The sequence below is a fragment of the Solanum verrucosum genome, unplaced genomic scaffold (genome assembly GCF_900185275.1).
Source record: "Solanum verrucosum unplaced genomic scaffold, falcon-dt-bn FXZP01000093.1, whole genome shotgun sequence".
In the NCBI taxonomy this organism is placed as follows: Eukaryota; Viridiplantae; Streptophyta; class Magnoliopsida; order Solanales; family Solanaceae; genus Solanum; species Solanum verrucosum.
Genome location: NW_026020065.1, coordinates 2,123,945 through 2,140,665, shown reverse-complemented (window position 1 = coordinate 2,140,665; position 16,721 = coordinate 2,123,945). Strand labels below are relative to the sequence as shown.

General features: G+C 36.4%; 2 protein-coding genes across 2 annotated transcripts in view; one reads left to right on the top strand and one right to left on the bottom strand.

Moving 5' to 3' along the window:
- The window catches only part of LOC125823662 (uncharacterized), a 608,951-nt gene that overhangs the window by 409,230 nt on the left and 183,000 nt on the right, over positions 1-16,721 (top strand). The gene's annotated exons all lie outside the window — the stretch shown is intronic.
- LOC125823667 (probable E3 ubiquitin-protein ligase LUL4) lies at positions 76-15,458 on the bottom strand. The gene is made up of 3 exons (XM_049503023.1): positions 14,892-15,458; positions 684-1,191; positions 76-508 (listed from the first exon to the last, which is right to left on the bottom strand). The coding sequence occupies exons 1-3, from the start codon at positions 15,344-15,346 to the stop codon at positions 389-391; spliced, it is 1,083 nt and encodes a 360-aa protein (XP_049358980.1). The 5' UTR covers positions 15,347-15,458; the 3' UTR covers positions 76-388.

Sequence of the window (16,721 nt, the reverse complement as noted above, 5' to 3'; positions counted from 1 at the left end):
AGCCATCTTTTGTGATCTTGACCAAGGAAAAAAGGCCTAAAAGGTTACCAAATAACTGAATCTGCAAGCAATGGATTCAAAAATAGGACATTTGGAAAGGTAAGCAATAATGTTAAAAGCTTTAGTCAGAGATCAAACATACATGGAATGTGTTCATGCACCATACTTCCAGTGCAGTGAAACAAACTCATCCAGACCATTTTGGACTAGGTTTATATTTACATTGCAATATAACACGAGTAAACGAAAAAAATAGTTGGCCAAGAAAAAGTGGTTGATTGGCCATATGAAGATCTACAAAATATATAGGGGCAAACATTTACGAAATCAAAACAGAAGACACGTATGATGAGATTAGGATTGCTACTTTGTTTCTGCAAGAAAATGCTCACTCATCAATAGCGCCATTATTAATCCTGATCTCTAAGAGCTCTTCAAATGGTTGTCGACAAATTGGGCATCGGTTTGACTGAAGTCTCAATGTGTTTGCACATCCACTGCACATGCACTGGAGAACAGGAAAAAGTTATTAATAAATTAAGCAGCCAAAATGTTGAAGGCAGAAAACAGAAACCATCAGAGCACTGGAGAGACGATCAAATGTAAAATGCAACTCATGCAGTGGAAGACGACTCATTAGTCAGTACTTAACAAAAAAGCTGGACTGCATTAGTGGTTCTTACCATATGGCGGCATGGAAGAACTGCTGTATCTTTGGGTTCGGTCATGCATATTACACACTCCTTGCCTGAGCCATTGTTCTCATAATCTGGGCCAGAGTTTCCAATTCCATATATCTCATGCAGCTCGTAGCGAACATTATCAACCCATAAAATCTGCCTGATGATTCTCACTTTGAAAGTCCCTTCATGATCCTTCTCCAATACAGCTTGACTAATTTGCATATGGAGGGATGTTTTAGGCTGAGTATCACTAATATGATCCTCTGTTAAAACAGATGGAAGGCAGGTTGTAGCAGTTATTACAAGGGGAAACACACTGTCTTCTGATGATAGTTCGGGAAGATCGTCCATTTCAAAGAAACTCAAGTCAATGCCTGTCCCAAAAGGCTGACGAAATTTCTGTCCAAGTCCTCTCTGGAAAGGAACTGTTATAGGTACATGGACATGGGGATATATTGGAACAAATCTGCAATGAGGCTCTTCCTTGACAAAATAAAACACTGTGATGCTGTACAACAGAAAAGAAAAAAGAAGAAAAGTAATTTCATGATCTAAACTAGATAAGGGATTCAGCAATAAGATTTACTTATCAAAATAAATAAAGCAATAAGATACAATCTGTAAGCTATTCGACAAGTAGTATCTACTGGTACTCCTGCCAATTTGGAGCACATAATTCCCACTGAACACCCACATACTTAAATCAATTAATATGAACCAGATCACCATTATAAAAATGAAATCAACAGATTAAGTGACTTAACATTGTTTCTTTTGAGGCTCCAAGCTTTTCTTTCTCAAATAGGTATTCAGCTAAAACTTTTGAGGTTTTCAGTTCCAACACTGAATCTGTAAAAACGAAGATCAATAAATGAAGTGACACTACATTGTTTCATTTGAGGTTCAAGCAATTGCTCACTATCACCAGAAGATTTTAAAATACTTCTCAAATAAGTCTATCTCATTAATGAATATTGTTCTTACATGATCACAAAAAATAGGTACATAAAGAGCTTCCCTGAAACTCTGAAATGTACTAAAGACAACTTGCACAGAAGAGCATGGCCAAATTATGTTTCAGGGTACTATTTAGTAATTTCCATATGAATAGTATCAGTGTCACAAATAGGGACATGGCAACTCCAAAAGGTTGTGTTTCATTTGATAATTTTCTTCCCTCTTTTTCTTCCCCAAGTTCCTATCGTTATTTGACCTTCGCCACACAAACTTCTCTTCTTTCTGAACACAATGGTAAGACAGGGCCTTGTTGGCAATCACATGCAACAGTGAATTTTCTTTTAGATAGGTCCAATCTAAGTTGCTCGAACTCGGGTGCGGGTTTCCGATACGGGTGAGGATCTAAAGGTCGGATCCTTCATGATCTAATTTTTAAGATTCGGGGATATGGATCATGTATGTATACGGGTGCGGGGATTCACCTAAAAATAATTAAAATATCTAAAAATAGAGTTATAAAACCTAAATCATGAAATATTATGTGGAGAACTTAAGGAGAATCCTGGAAGGAAATCAAAGGAAAAGGAGTGACATGGAAATTTCTAAATAAAAGGTATTCCATTTCCTTCAATTTCACCTTATATTTTGTATCGATTACATAAATCATTAAAATTGTCGAGACTATCCCCATCGATTTTGGTCAAAGTACCCAAAAGTGGTTGACCGAATCAGACACGGATCCCACACCCACACCCACACCCATCGTGTCGACACGGGTGCGGCACCAAAAGTGAAGAGTCCAAACAACTTAGGGTTCAATCACATACAACATTGATGACAACAACTTGTCATTTGTAAACTACCAACACATAATGATGCAAGCAGAAACGAACGCAGTGAAGAACATGCCACATGATTTTGAAACTAAAAATCTTCATGAAAAGGTTCTCAAATGACAAGTTTCCCATGCAGTTTAATGTACAAAACACGTAGGTCTCTTGTGGATGTAAAACGACTGAGCATTCTGTGGGAAATGGTGGTGGAGATGAGGGTGAGGAGGGGTGGCTATTTTCGAGAACCAATTCAGATTCATGTCGGCCGCTCAACTACAAAAGGCATTCATCTCGTAAGAAGACTGGTGGAGCAGTATAGAGAAAAAGGTGTGGTAATTTTCGAGAACCAATTCAGATTCATATCGGGCGCTCAACTACAAAAGGCATTCATCTCGTAAGGAGACTGGTGGAGCAGTATAGAGAAAGGAAGGACTTACACATGGTATTCATCAACCTAGAAAAGGCTTATGACAAAGTCTGGGGGGTTCTATGAGAGTGCTTGGGGGCTAGAGGTGTACCTGTGGGTTGTGGCGTACACAAGGGCAATCAAGGATATGTACAATGGAGGCAAGACCAGGGGTAAGGACAGTGGGAGGAGACTCAAAGAACCTTCAAGCTTTGATGAGGTTGCACTAGGAATCCTTCCCTATCTCGTTTGCTGATAGTGAACCAATGAATTTTGATGAAGTTGTTACTGACAAAAGGTGGAGACAAGCCGAGGAGGAGGAGATCCAGTCAATAGAGAAAAACAACACTTAGGAGTTAACAACTCATCCTAAGGATCATCGAGCAATTGGAGTCAAATGGGTATACAAGGCGAAGAAAAATACTCATTGAGAGGTGGAGAGATACAAGGCAAGACTTGTGGCTAAAGGCTACAAGAAAAGACATGGCATCGACTACGATAAAGTCTATGAACCTGTTGCCCACATGGAGATCTCTTTGGTGGCACAAATGAAGTGGAAAATCCATCAACTAGATGTCAAATCGACATTCTTAAATAGATATCTTGAATAGGAAGTCTATGTTAAACAACCATTGGGGTTTGTGGTAAAAAATCATGAAGATAAGTTGTTGAGGTTGAAGAAAGCCTTATATGGATTGAAGCAAGCTCCACAAGCATAGAATAATCGCATTGACAAGTACTTTCAAGATAATGGATTTACGCGTTGCCTCCATGAATATCTTTACATGGATTCGAATACCACTTGGGAAAATGATCATCCCACCCATGATAATATCCACACTAAATAGCAATAACAAGAGAATTACAACAACACCAAATATTATAATGGGGTTAATATGATAGATACCCAAATAAATAATACAATAACACCGATGACAATTTGGTAGTATCAAAAGACGACAACTCTTTTATAAGAACAATGTGAGAAACATAGGAAAAAATTATTATTGAATTGTGTTGTGTCTACATTATTACACAAAGACCCTATGTGTAGACACTACAATTCAATTCTTTACCATGTAGGATACTATTTACTATTCCTATTGCTATTCCTATTCCTATTCCTACCAAGTAGAATTGCATATACCTATTCATATTCTAACACTCCCCATCAAGCTAGTGCATACAAATCATATGTACATAGCTTGTTACAAATGTAATTAATACGAGGATCGATGAGGGACTTGGTGAGATATCTACAAGTTGATCACTTGACTTCACAAAATTGGCAGTCAATCTCAACGTGCTTAGTCTTCTCATAAAATACTGAATTTGATGCATAATGCCAGACAATCTCAATGTGTTTGGTCTTCTCATGAAATACTGAATTTGATGAATAATGTCGACAAATCACACAGTAATAAAATTATAGTGTTGAACTTCCCAAACCAAGCTTGCAAAGAGTGACTTACGTAATTGACATACAAGTCTATTAAACTCCCCCTGTGCAACAAAATTAAGTGGTTGCTCCATATAGACTTCACAATGTAGCGGTCGCTGGAAAGTGCTCAAAATCTAGTATAAAGTATATAGATCATGTTGGAGACAATAGACAAGTTGATATTAAATAAGAAAGTCACAAAAAAACTGGCAAGAACATGCTCAGACGCAGGAGTATTAGATTTGATGGTTGAAAGTGGTCACAGTTTTAGAAATAAAATTATATGGATAGAATCGAAATGATGGCACGAGCCAACTGGAAAATAGAAATTATATAGAAAAGGTCAGATTGACGGAATGACCCTATTGAAAAAGAGAAATAATATGAGTAGGGTTGGAATGATGGCACAACCCTACGTAAGTCATATTTGAGGAGTCATCGGAAAGACGAATGGAACTGCGCAAATCAAATCTAAAGAGTCACCAAAAAGACACAGTGTTATGCAACTCAAATATGAGAAAGTAGTTCGGAAAAAATCAACGAAACTACGCAAATTAAATATGAAAAGTAGTTCGGAGAAATACACGGTGCTACGGAAATCAGAACTGCAAAAAAAGTAGTCATCGAAAGGATGACACAAGTCTACACAAATAAAATATGAAAAAGTAGTCACCGAAAAGATGGCACGGTGATACACAAATTAGATATGAAAAAGTAGTCCCCGAAAAGATAGCAAGGTGCTACACAAATTAGATATGAGAAAGTAGTCACTGAAAAGATATGTGAAATTAGGTCTTGGGCCTAACTCACTTCCCAAAAGCTAGCTCATGAGGGGAGGTTTGTCCAAGTCCATATATGGAGAGAAAATTTTCATCCCTCTACCGATGTGGGACTTCTTAACACTCCCCCGCATGCCCAAACATCAACTGGACCGTGAACACTTATAAATGGGGGCCCAACATCAGTGAACAACAAATTGGGATAGGGCCGACTCTGATACCATGAGATATATAAGAGAAGAATATTATTGAATTGTGTTGTATCTACATTATTACACAAATGCCCTATTTATAGACACTACAATACAATTTTTTACCAAGTAGGATACTATTTACTATTCTTATTCCCATTCTAACAAACAACACTCTTTTATTTCTTACAACTCACAATAATATTACTCTTACACTATTTTCTCACAAACTAACTAATAGCTTGTGGATTAATCTCTCTATTTGGTGTGTTTTCAAATATTAAGTTAGTACTCTATTTATAGAGTTACTAAACCTCTATGTGGCAGCCAAATTCCACAAAGTTTGGCTGCCAAACTCCACCAAAATTTAACTACCAACTTCCACAAATGTGACTGCCAACTTTCACATTTGTGGCTGCCAACTTTCACAAACTTTGGTTGTTAATTTCCATAAGTGTGGCTGCGACACTTTGATCCCACAAATCTATCCCTTAGTTTTGATTTTCTTTATTCCCAGGCTTGATCTCAATATCTGAAAATCTTCAAACATAAGAGGGTTTGCAAAGATATCCATAACTTGATCAGGAAATTTCACATACTTGAGCTCTACCTCTTTCTTGGCAATGCATTCTCTAATAAAGTGATACATTGTGTCTATGTGCTTTGCTTCGGTCATGATACACTGGATTCATTGCAAGTGCTTGCGCAGATTTGCTATCAACACAAATCATTATGGCATCACTATGTGGCAAGTTAAGCTCCTTCAGCAATCTTCTTAGCCAAATAGCATGACAAATACATGATGTCGTTGCCACGTATTCAGCTTCACAAGTCGAGAGAGTAACAATGGATTGTTGAATTTGTTATTATAACTTCTTCCTCTTCCACGACCTCCACATCCTCGCCATTGTCCATTTCCTCTATAACTTTTTTCACCTTCAAATCCTTTAAAGGATGCCTGAGTTTTAAGAAGTTTCGCTAATGGCTCTTCATTTCTCCTTTTCATCTTTTCTTCGCCGACTTGTAAAGAATCTTCCAATTGCTCTACCGTCATTATGTCTAAATCTTTGGACTCCTCAATAGCACACCACATAACCAAATTTAGGTGTTAAATAGCAAAGGATATTTCTACCACATGCACATCATCAACGTCCTCCTCTTAGTTGATTCACAACTGTAATCAATCTTGAACAGAAATCCGAAATGGTTTCGGATTCTTTCATATTTAAAACTTCAAAATTAGCCCTTAGTGTTTGAAGTTTTATCTTATATACTTTATCAACACCTTGAAGAGAATTTTGTAAAATCTCCCAAGCTTTTTTTGAATTAAGGGAGAGACTTGTGGGATCAAAGTGTGGCAGCAACTTCGGCAGCCACACTTGTGGAAAATGACAACCAAATTTTGTGAAAATTGGCAGCCACAAATGTGAAAGTTGGCAGCCACATTTGTGAAGTTGGTAGTCAAATTTTGGTGGAGTTTGGCAGTCAAACTGTGTGGAAATTGGCTGCCACATTTGTGTCACTAATGATGTAATCTAGAAGTTCAATAACTCTATAAATAGAGTAGTAATTGGACATTTGAAACCACACCAAGCAGAGAGAGTAATCCACAAACTATTACTTAGTTTGTGAGAATAGTGGGAGTAATATTATTGTTAGTTGTAAGAAATAAAAGAGTATTGTTCTTAGAAAAGAGTAGTCGTCTTTTGACACTACCAAGTTGTCATCAGTGTTATTGTATTATTTATTCGGGTATCATATTTAACCCATTATAATATTTGGTCTCATTACTCTCTTGTTATTGCTATTTAGTGTGGATATCATCCTGGGTGGGATTATCATTTTCCCAACAGAAGATAAGTTGATTTAACATTGAAAATCAGATTCTTATCATTGCTCCAGTTTAATATTTCATCTTCATGAAACCCAGAAAAGTCTCCAAGAACTTGAATCTCCAAGTGTAAGCTAGCTTTTTCCACAGTTCATCTTCATTGAGAGGATGCTTGGATTGGCTTAAAAGTAGGTCAAACCTACTTTTAAGTCAGTTTTTTACTTCTAGAAGTGTTTGGTAAATATAAAAAAAAAAGGAGAACGGGGCAAAGACATCCTAAGAAGTTTGCCTATGGACTCTACCTCAGCGACCTTCTTCCGTACTTTCACGAGAAAGCAAGCTATCGACCTTTGTTAGTTTTTCAAGATCAGTGAACCCAGATGTCAACATAAAATAAGTCAAAAATGACTTAAAATAAGTCGGGAAGTGTTTGGCAAGGTCAAAAATGACTCAAAATAAGTCAAAAACCAAAAGTAGGTCACCCCTACTTTCTATTTTTTGACTTAAAAGTCATTTAAGTTTGACTTTTTATTTTTGACTTAAAAGTTACTTTTTTAAGCCAATCCAAACAGGCTCTGAGTGGTCTTTGTTCCTGCACAAGATCCACAGTCTGGTTAAGTAAATTAATCTTATTCTTATTTAGATTCCCACCATTAGAAGCATTCCATTCCTTTAGCTTAGTCTTCATCAATTTATGTTTGCAAGACAAAATATAATCTGGCCTTTCTTGGATCACAAAAGAATTCCACCATTCTTCCACCTTTTTCTTAAACCTTTCAACATCCATTCATCAATTTTCAAATTTGAAATATGATTTAGAAAATCCCAGACTCCACACTTAAAAGAAATAGGACAGTGGTTAGATAAAATCCTAAGGAGTAAGGACTGTCTAATATTATTGAACAATTCATCCACCCAACAAAGAAAAGAAATCTATCAATTCTTGAAGGGAATTCACGATTGCTTCTCCTATCCCAAGTATAAATGTCTCATAACAGTGGAGAATCAATGAGTTCCAACTCTCCCCTCCACTTCCTTTTATCCCATGTCACTAAGATACCTCCAAGTCCCCGTTTGCCAACAAAGCCACATATAGTCGGTCAATCTATTGTTGCACAATTGTTTGACAATCACATCATATTTCCCTTCCATCTGTACAATATATATCTACCCTTCTCTCTTGTATTAAAGATTTAATCATCCTCCTCTTTGCAATATCACTCAAGCCCCATACTTTCCATGAGATAATGCATATCTTCACTGGGAATTATTCCAATTATTTCTTCCCCTATTTATCAAACCACCATCTTTAAAAAAAATGATCATTTAAACATCTGTTTGAGCTTGAGACTTTCATGTTGGAGGTCTCAAGTTCGAAACCCCTTGCCAGCGAAAGCAAGGGGTTTGCCTTCTGGGTCAAGCTCATCGCACCAGGCTTGTCTAGTGCGGGTTACCTCTCCTATGTGGTTTGCGAGCTATTGCATAGGAGAGGGGGTTTTTACCCTGTGCGCAACCAAAGGGTAACGGCTGCGGGTTTCCCTTGTCATAAAAAAAATGATCATTTAAAAGGTATTGTATTAAAAGTCCAGTAACCAGAAGGTGCTGTGGGGAATATACAAGAGGTAGCTCCATTAATGAGCTCAAAAAATCTATCATGGCCTCTATATCATTTGCAATTGCCAAGTTTCACCAAAAAATGAGATAAACATCTGTACTTAGTACTAACTACAGATTCTGATTTGCTTACAAAAATCCTTGCATTCTTTTCCTTCCAAATGGTCCACCATACTGCCGAAGGGAGAGTATTCCATGTTTTCATCTTTGTTTTACTCAAACTTTTTGAGTACCATCTTTAAATTAATCTCCAAACGACAGATATTTCACCTCATTCTGGTCATTTGGTTTTGGGGTAGAGGGAGTAGAATTGCTAGCTTCCTTTCGCTTCTCTTCCCTCTTCTTGTCCAGTTACAGGAACAACCACACCTCCCATTTGCACCCATGAAACTCAGCTAGCTGAATCTGAATATCCATTGAATACCCTCTACTGAAAATTGGCGTGATTGCTCCACACAAACCATTGTCCTCATGATTATCCAAACCCCCCTCCCCCTCATACATCTCTTCATCACTATCCTCTTCACCATCTCCGTCTAATATTTGAAGCATCTGTAATTTGCAAGAATTTACTAGACCTTGAGCATCTACTACTGATTCTACCCACGTAAGCGAGTCACAACTTCATGTATCATATAAGTTGTTAGCTTCACTATTTTCAAGTAAATAATCCAACTTGGTTAAGAGCCTGAAGTCTGGAAATTTATTACCCAAATCGTAATCAGGCTCAACCTCTTTCTTCTTTAAGAAAGAATTGAGCCTGCTACCCGAGTCCAAAATTTGGTTTAAACCCCTAAATTGAGTCCAATATTATTCAGTTCACCTACACACCCCAAAGGTATATCTAGGTGTTCAAAAATTTTAAAAACGGTGGGCCTACATGCTCAGCCACCCTACCCTCTATAATATCAGGCTTTGGATGGGACTTTACACAAAGCATAGCCATAGGCTTGACAGCTGTCTTCTTCGTCATTCTTCCAACCTTCATGGACCAACGACAAACATTCACACCAGATTGGTAAGCTGAAAATTAAACCATCATTGTCCACTTCTACAAAATTTGGGCTCTTTTCCCGTGACCCTCTGACTTCGATTTTCCCAATTTTAGGTGTATTTTTTAAAGATTCTCCTCCTTTGTTTCGATCCATCCACCACATTTCTCCTTTATCTCCTTCATAACCTCCTTTGACCAAAGATCTAGAGGTAGACCGACAGCCATGATCCACAAGCAATCAATGATTGCTTTCTCCTGAGCACAAGCAATCGGGCACCACCATTTCAGCTGAAGGGGTTCTTGTTTCCATCTCTAGTCACACCTAGCATTACTTGTTCGGCCATTTTCCCATTAGGAAATTCAAACAAAAACTACAGTTCATTGAGGTATAACTGAACACCAAAAGCTAATTTCCATTTAGCCGCTACTATCTTCACAGTTCTGACTGAGTGGGAGCTTCCAGCCTCGCTGAATAACCCCCTTACTAGACATCTGCTTAGCAAGTCATTTTCCATGATTACAGAAGTACCACAGATACGTTCACTCTGATATTCGAAAATGAGATTCCCCTTCTTTGCCTGCCATTTACTCTGAGTGGCTATATCAGCATAAGAGATGTTCTGATTCTACAGTTGTCTGACGACTGGGTTCACTGCACCTTTGAGCATGAACTTCTCAACTTTTGCTGCTATATCTCCCCATCCTTTGTTCAGGGACAGTTCAGGACCAATAACTGATCTCCTCTCCCCTTGAACTACTACTACACTAATGGCTCTGCCACAACTGTTGTACTTTCGAGATAAAAAATAGTTGCATATATGGTCATTTAATTTCCAATTATGGAAGTGTAGAATCCCACACAAAGTTTCATGCTTTATTTGGCTGCTAGCTAAGGAAGCTACCTTGACTCAGGATAACGTAATGAAAAGGGGGATAACCTTATGCTCTAGGTGTTTCCTATGTGGGGAAACCTTAGAAACTGTAAACCATCTATTTCTATACTGCAAATACACTCAGCAGCTTTGGAGAATTTTCTTGAGCCTTAAAGGCATATCCTGGACTATGCCTAGGAGTGTTACTGAGGCCTTGTATAGCTGGGAGGAGGCAAGTGCCCTTGCAAAAGACAAAACTAGATGGAGAATTATCCCTGCTTCAATATGGTGGGCGATCTGGAAAGAAAGGAATTCCAGATGTTTTGAAGGCATAGAAAATAGTGTGCAGGATGTTAAACTAAACTGCATTTTGTTGTTATGTTCAATTATACTCAAAAGACACTGCCTCTATAGTCGATGTTTTAGACTCAATATAGATATAGAGTAGGAGTGTCTGGAGTGCATTAGTATATAAGGTTTGAGTACAACCCAAGTACTTTTGTGATATAATACAATGTTACCATTTTCAAAAAATATATGGTCATTTAATTTCCAGATATCATACTTATTCCCCTTTGTTGCTGATGGCAGGTGCATTAAATCACAAAGCCACATCAACACCTTCTTACTTATTCCTCTTTGTTGCTAATGACGAGTGCATGAAATTCCTCTTTCTCTCCACCAAGTCAAACCAGATTTCAGCCCCAGAGATGTCCTCAGTGACTTCAAAAGATTTATCCCCGGCTGTTAAGTAGAATTTTTTAAAACTTGTTAATGAAATCGCAAACCATGCTTTTAATCAATCAGAAGAGATTGAAGAAAAACTAATGAGCTTACATGATGTCAGTCGGATTTTAGAAAATCACCTCGTTTCGTGCTTGGGAGCATTTTCTCTCAAGTAATTTCAAAGCTTTAGACCCTTGTATTCTGATTAGGAACCTTTCCAACCCAACTAAAACTATGTCTTTTTCCTAGCCTTAGTAAAGTTTTTTTTCTCTTTTGAAACTGGTAAATTCTTCCTAAAGCTTTATAACAAAAAAGAGTAATCAAGGCCACTTTCTTATCAAGAATTTAAGATCACACATTACCCTCGTCCCTCTAATTACATCTCAAAAATTAATTTTAGAAGTTCACTGGGAACTTTCGACGATGGACTAAAGTTGTAAAAGAAACTAAACTACCTATAGACAAAAAAAATTCAAAGTGTATGTGCAAGCATTACATGCCACTGTCTAAAATTATCCGTGGGGTTGAATTCACATAAGTTCAATCGGGAAATTTAGCCGATGGTCTAAGCGGTAGACGAAAATTTATGACCAAACACTAGATCATAATCTAAAGTTGTCTGAAAGCAGTAGTTCACATGCTTCTGATTGTGTAATGCATGGGTTATTCAAAGATTTTTACAATCGGGACAAAATATAAACACTTGCCAGTGGCCTCTGTTAAATTAGGTTTTGGGCCTAACTCACACCCCAAAAGCTAGCTCAAAGAGAGGAGGATTGCCCAAGCCTTATAAGGAGTCTATCCATCTCATTAACCACCGATGTGCGACTTTTGTCATTCTTTAACACCCCATCTCACGCCCAGTGCTTAGCATCTGGTGCATGGGCAATTTTTATTTTGGGAGCCCCAACATCGGGTGAGACGAGCCTTGCTCTGATACCACTTGTTAGGACTGAAACAAGCAGGTGTAATGCGGAAGCTAGCAAAACAAACCTCGAAAGACCACGAGTAAGAAGACAAAATATACCAAAAGACACAAAGATTTAACGTAGTTCGGTCAATCGACTTACGTCGACAAAGGAGATGAGCAATCCACGATATAAATATGAGAGTACAAAATATAGAGAGAAATAACCTCAACCAATTCACTCGGCATACGCAGGAGGTTCACATAATTGATAACGTATCAATTCATTAGGACAAACAAAAGAGTTTGAGTCCAAGGAAGGTTCATATGTACTTGAAGGAAAACAACAAAGCAATTACCAACTTCTTATAAGAAAGAAGCATGCAGTCAACAACAACAAGTAGGACTTGTTCCCGTTTTAATTGGGATACGCCATATGAATCTTCAGTATTTATTCTGCTCTATTCCTATCCACTTCATCCATTCTATGATTCTAAATAACTTGTTCATAACAAATTCATCATGCTGAACTCGAAGAGAACTTTTTTCTGAAAGTTCAAAAAGTACTTAAGTGAAGAAAGTCATGCAACATAGTCCCATTAAAACAAACTTAATTCGCTCAACAAGATCTTAATCAATTAAACAATGAACAAAATCAAGATTTGCATAATCCCGAACTTCAAACTCTACCACATCACTTTTTGGGTAAAGCAATTCAACTTCAAGTCCACTACAAGGTCTACAAGAGAAAAACTTTAGGCCTCTATAACTTCTTACCTTTTATTTTCTTTTACTTTTTTCTTTTCGATTACAAACCTATGATCCCCAATCCACAATCTCTCTTGATCTGTAATGGGTATAGCATAGCTCATGTGAGCTAAGCACGTGTGGGTCTGTAAATTTTGACCAAAATCATTGGTATAAGGATATTATTTAATTTAGCGGCCAAATTGGAGCACTTCAATCCATTGAGACACAAGTGGATAAAACAAAACTTACATACTGCTACCAAACTTGAAACTATACAGCAGGGAGTACTGTGTATCACTTTTGAGTTTTATATCTTCCCGCATCTATTTCATGTGAGTTGTTCAGACTTCAGACTCAAACTCAATGGGGTCTTTGACATTAGTTTCTATACTATTGCTCTTGTAATGATTCTACCCCTTATTCATTCTTGGATCAGTCGCATAATTGCTAAACATAGAGAGAAGGGTAGTCAATTCCCATATTAAATTACATAATAGAAACCAGAGCAATTACACAAGTATAGTGCAAGCCAAGCTAATTTACAAGATACAGAATATTGCGTAAAAAATAATAATGAAATGGCTGTTTTATTGCCAACCCATCTCTTTCTTTCAATCGGATGCCATGTGTGAAGCATCTGGCTGACGTTTTGTACAAATCCATCAGAATTCTATGTTTGGCAAGCTAAGTTAATAAAAGTTGTTGTTTGCTTATCAAAAATAATAACAGAAAACAAAACAGTGACACAGACAAGCTCAGATGATCTTCCAATCACAGATGCGGCATCAAGTAGTTAAAGATGTTTTCAAAAGGATAACTGAAGGAGCAAGAGAGGAGTCATTTTGTGCACTTGACATTACTTCAGTAACAACTATTACACCACACCCTCAATTACTCAAACTAGTAGGGGTCAACTATATAAATCAGTTACATCCATTCTGTTGCACTTGGGTCCATTTTGTTCCAACCACTTAATTGTCTTTTAAGACAAACTGGGGTTCCCTAAAAACTAGATTAATCTCTAATCAACTTAAAAGAACTCCAAGAAAACATAGGACATAACATATGTGTACCTATACAATTAAATTTAATCTCTACTAGTCAATATTGCTTATATGGATCTCTTGCTTCAAAATTTCTTTAGTCAAAAAGCTCTATATATGATAGCAACAGGAAAATCCGGAGCAGTATCTTACTGAAGTTACGGGAGCTAGTTATCTTAGTATCATGTTCATTAAGGAATGTAACTTGATAGCAATACTAAGAAACAAGAATAATAGTATAACATCTTTTTTTCTTTGAGAAGGTAAAGTAATGAACAATAATATAACTTCTTAAACCAGTAACCATTAGCCCACTAGACTTCACCAATTCAAAAGTAAGATACAATACCCTAATGAATCTGCAGATATAACTTCAATTTTTCGCAATAGTAAGGCCACAGAGTAAGAGCAAAGAGCCAAGCAACATCCATTTAGCGGCATAACAAGCAAGAAAATCTTTCTTCCCCAGTTGGATAATCTGTTAACTCTAAACTTATGATAAAGAGGATCTTGGAAATCTTCTTAGAAAACATAGACTTCCATCAGCTAGAAGTAAAGACGTTACACGGTAAGGAGATCCGACAAATCACACATTCGTATAAACAGCATGGCTTAAGTGAGGTGCCCTAATTTCCTTAACAAGAAACTACAAAAAGAAAGAAAGATCTCATCTTTCATTCTTGGTATTTACTAATTCACTTGGAACAAATTCAAATTGGGCTACCACATCTCATTTTTCATTTTTAGTACCCGAATCAATCAGCTCAACTGGGTTCCCAATTAACATCATTTTTCAAACAACAACGCAATTCAAAAACATCAACAACTCAAAAAATTAAGCAAAGCAAGGGAAAGAGCACTTACTTTCCATCAAAGAGAGCATCAAAGACAAAAGAAACCAAATGGTGATCTGGGTTTTGCTCATCAATCTCAAGCTTTAACGAATCTTTATGCACATTTACACCACTCTTAACTTTCTTAGCTTGTTGGGTTTCAACATAAGGTGATGGGGTCACCATCCCCACCACCTGATGATGAGGAGGAGGAGGTAGGTAAGAGGCAGACCAATCATTGTTATGATATGGAGTAAAAACAGACCTACCCACTACAGGATTAGTGCAGTGGCAGGTAGAGGGGTAGGAGTAAGAAGGTGGGGGTGGGGGTGGGAGGAGATGCGGTGGAAAAGGGAAAGGGGATGGGGGGTGGGCGTGGTAAGGAGGGTCAGAGGAGTAGTAAGAGTAAGAAGAAGAAGAAGGGTAGGAATAATAAGCATTCCAGTTATGATTTCTTCTTCTGCTGTTGCTCTGTGAAACGCCCATCACTATTTTGCTCCACCGTCCTCCGCCACACACCACCGCAGCTCAGCTCTGTTGGGACTTTGGAGTGACAAATGCCTCTCTTTCTCTGTCTAACAGTGACCTTCTGTCTTTCTCTCTCTTGTTTTTTTCTTTAAACTTTTTTTTGGGGGTAGGAATTAGGATTATTTTAATACAATTTGTCAAAGTTTTGGTTGATAAGAGTTTCTTTTTTTAATAGAAAAAGACACCAAATGCATTTTGAAATTGTTTCGATAAATTGAGTTTATGCTTAAACTAATTGAATAAAAAAATTATACATACTATAAAAAAAATCAGATTCAAATTTAATAAATAGAGAGAAAAACATGTGTTTTTGATGATTTCACGCATTAACTAAAATAATTATAATATTTTTTTAAAAAAATATTATCCAATATTTTAAGCTCTAACTTATTTCATTTCGCCTTACCTTGAACTTATTTTATCTCATTGAATAAGAACTCTAAAAATTAATTTTGGACTATTTAAACCGAATATATAACTTCAGTTTTCATAGTGTTTTATACTTCCTCTTTTATATCCTTAATTGAAGTTTCAGTAACATATTCGAAGAAATTTAGTGATTTCAACTGATAAGTGTAAGATAGATATTTTTATCACAATCTGTAATTTAAAAATCGTTTGATAAAAAAAAATCTATTATGTTACATCTATTTCACTATTTTAAGCTAAAGATTTGCGTCATATTTCATTTTATTTTTTTCATTTATTTGAACTATGATTTTTGTCTTTAATTTTTTTAAAATTTATAGTTTAAATAATTGAAAAGAATTAAATATGTAATAAAAAAAAGTTGTGACACTTATAATTGTACTATAGTATGACTTTTTTGTTGTGGCGTTTGTTGTTATTTTGATCGTGGTCAAGAGTTCAACTTTCATATAAAATTGATATGCTTCTACTATTTTTCAATCCATTTTTTTAGGATTATTTTGATCTAAGATTATATATACGTGATATAGGTACTCCAAAAAAATGCACAAAAAAAAGACGGACACATGAATAACACAGAAAAAGCAGCTAAAAATCGGAGATAACATATTTTCACTATTTTTATCATCTTTTTTATTAAATATGACAATAGCGATTAAAAGTTGATTGTAATGAATTCTAGATTTTCTTTTTTCTTCCTTCACAATTAACACTATATGGAGAAGTTTCACATACAATTTTGACAAATATAATGTATTGATTGATGTTTTTAGATTCAATTTTTATTTAGTTTGTTGAACTCATGGTAGTAATTTTAATTAAATGTTGAGGTATTTTTGAATATTTTAACGAAAGAGGGGATGTACTATAATATATCAATTTATTGATTTAGCTCAAGTTGAAT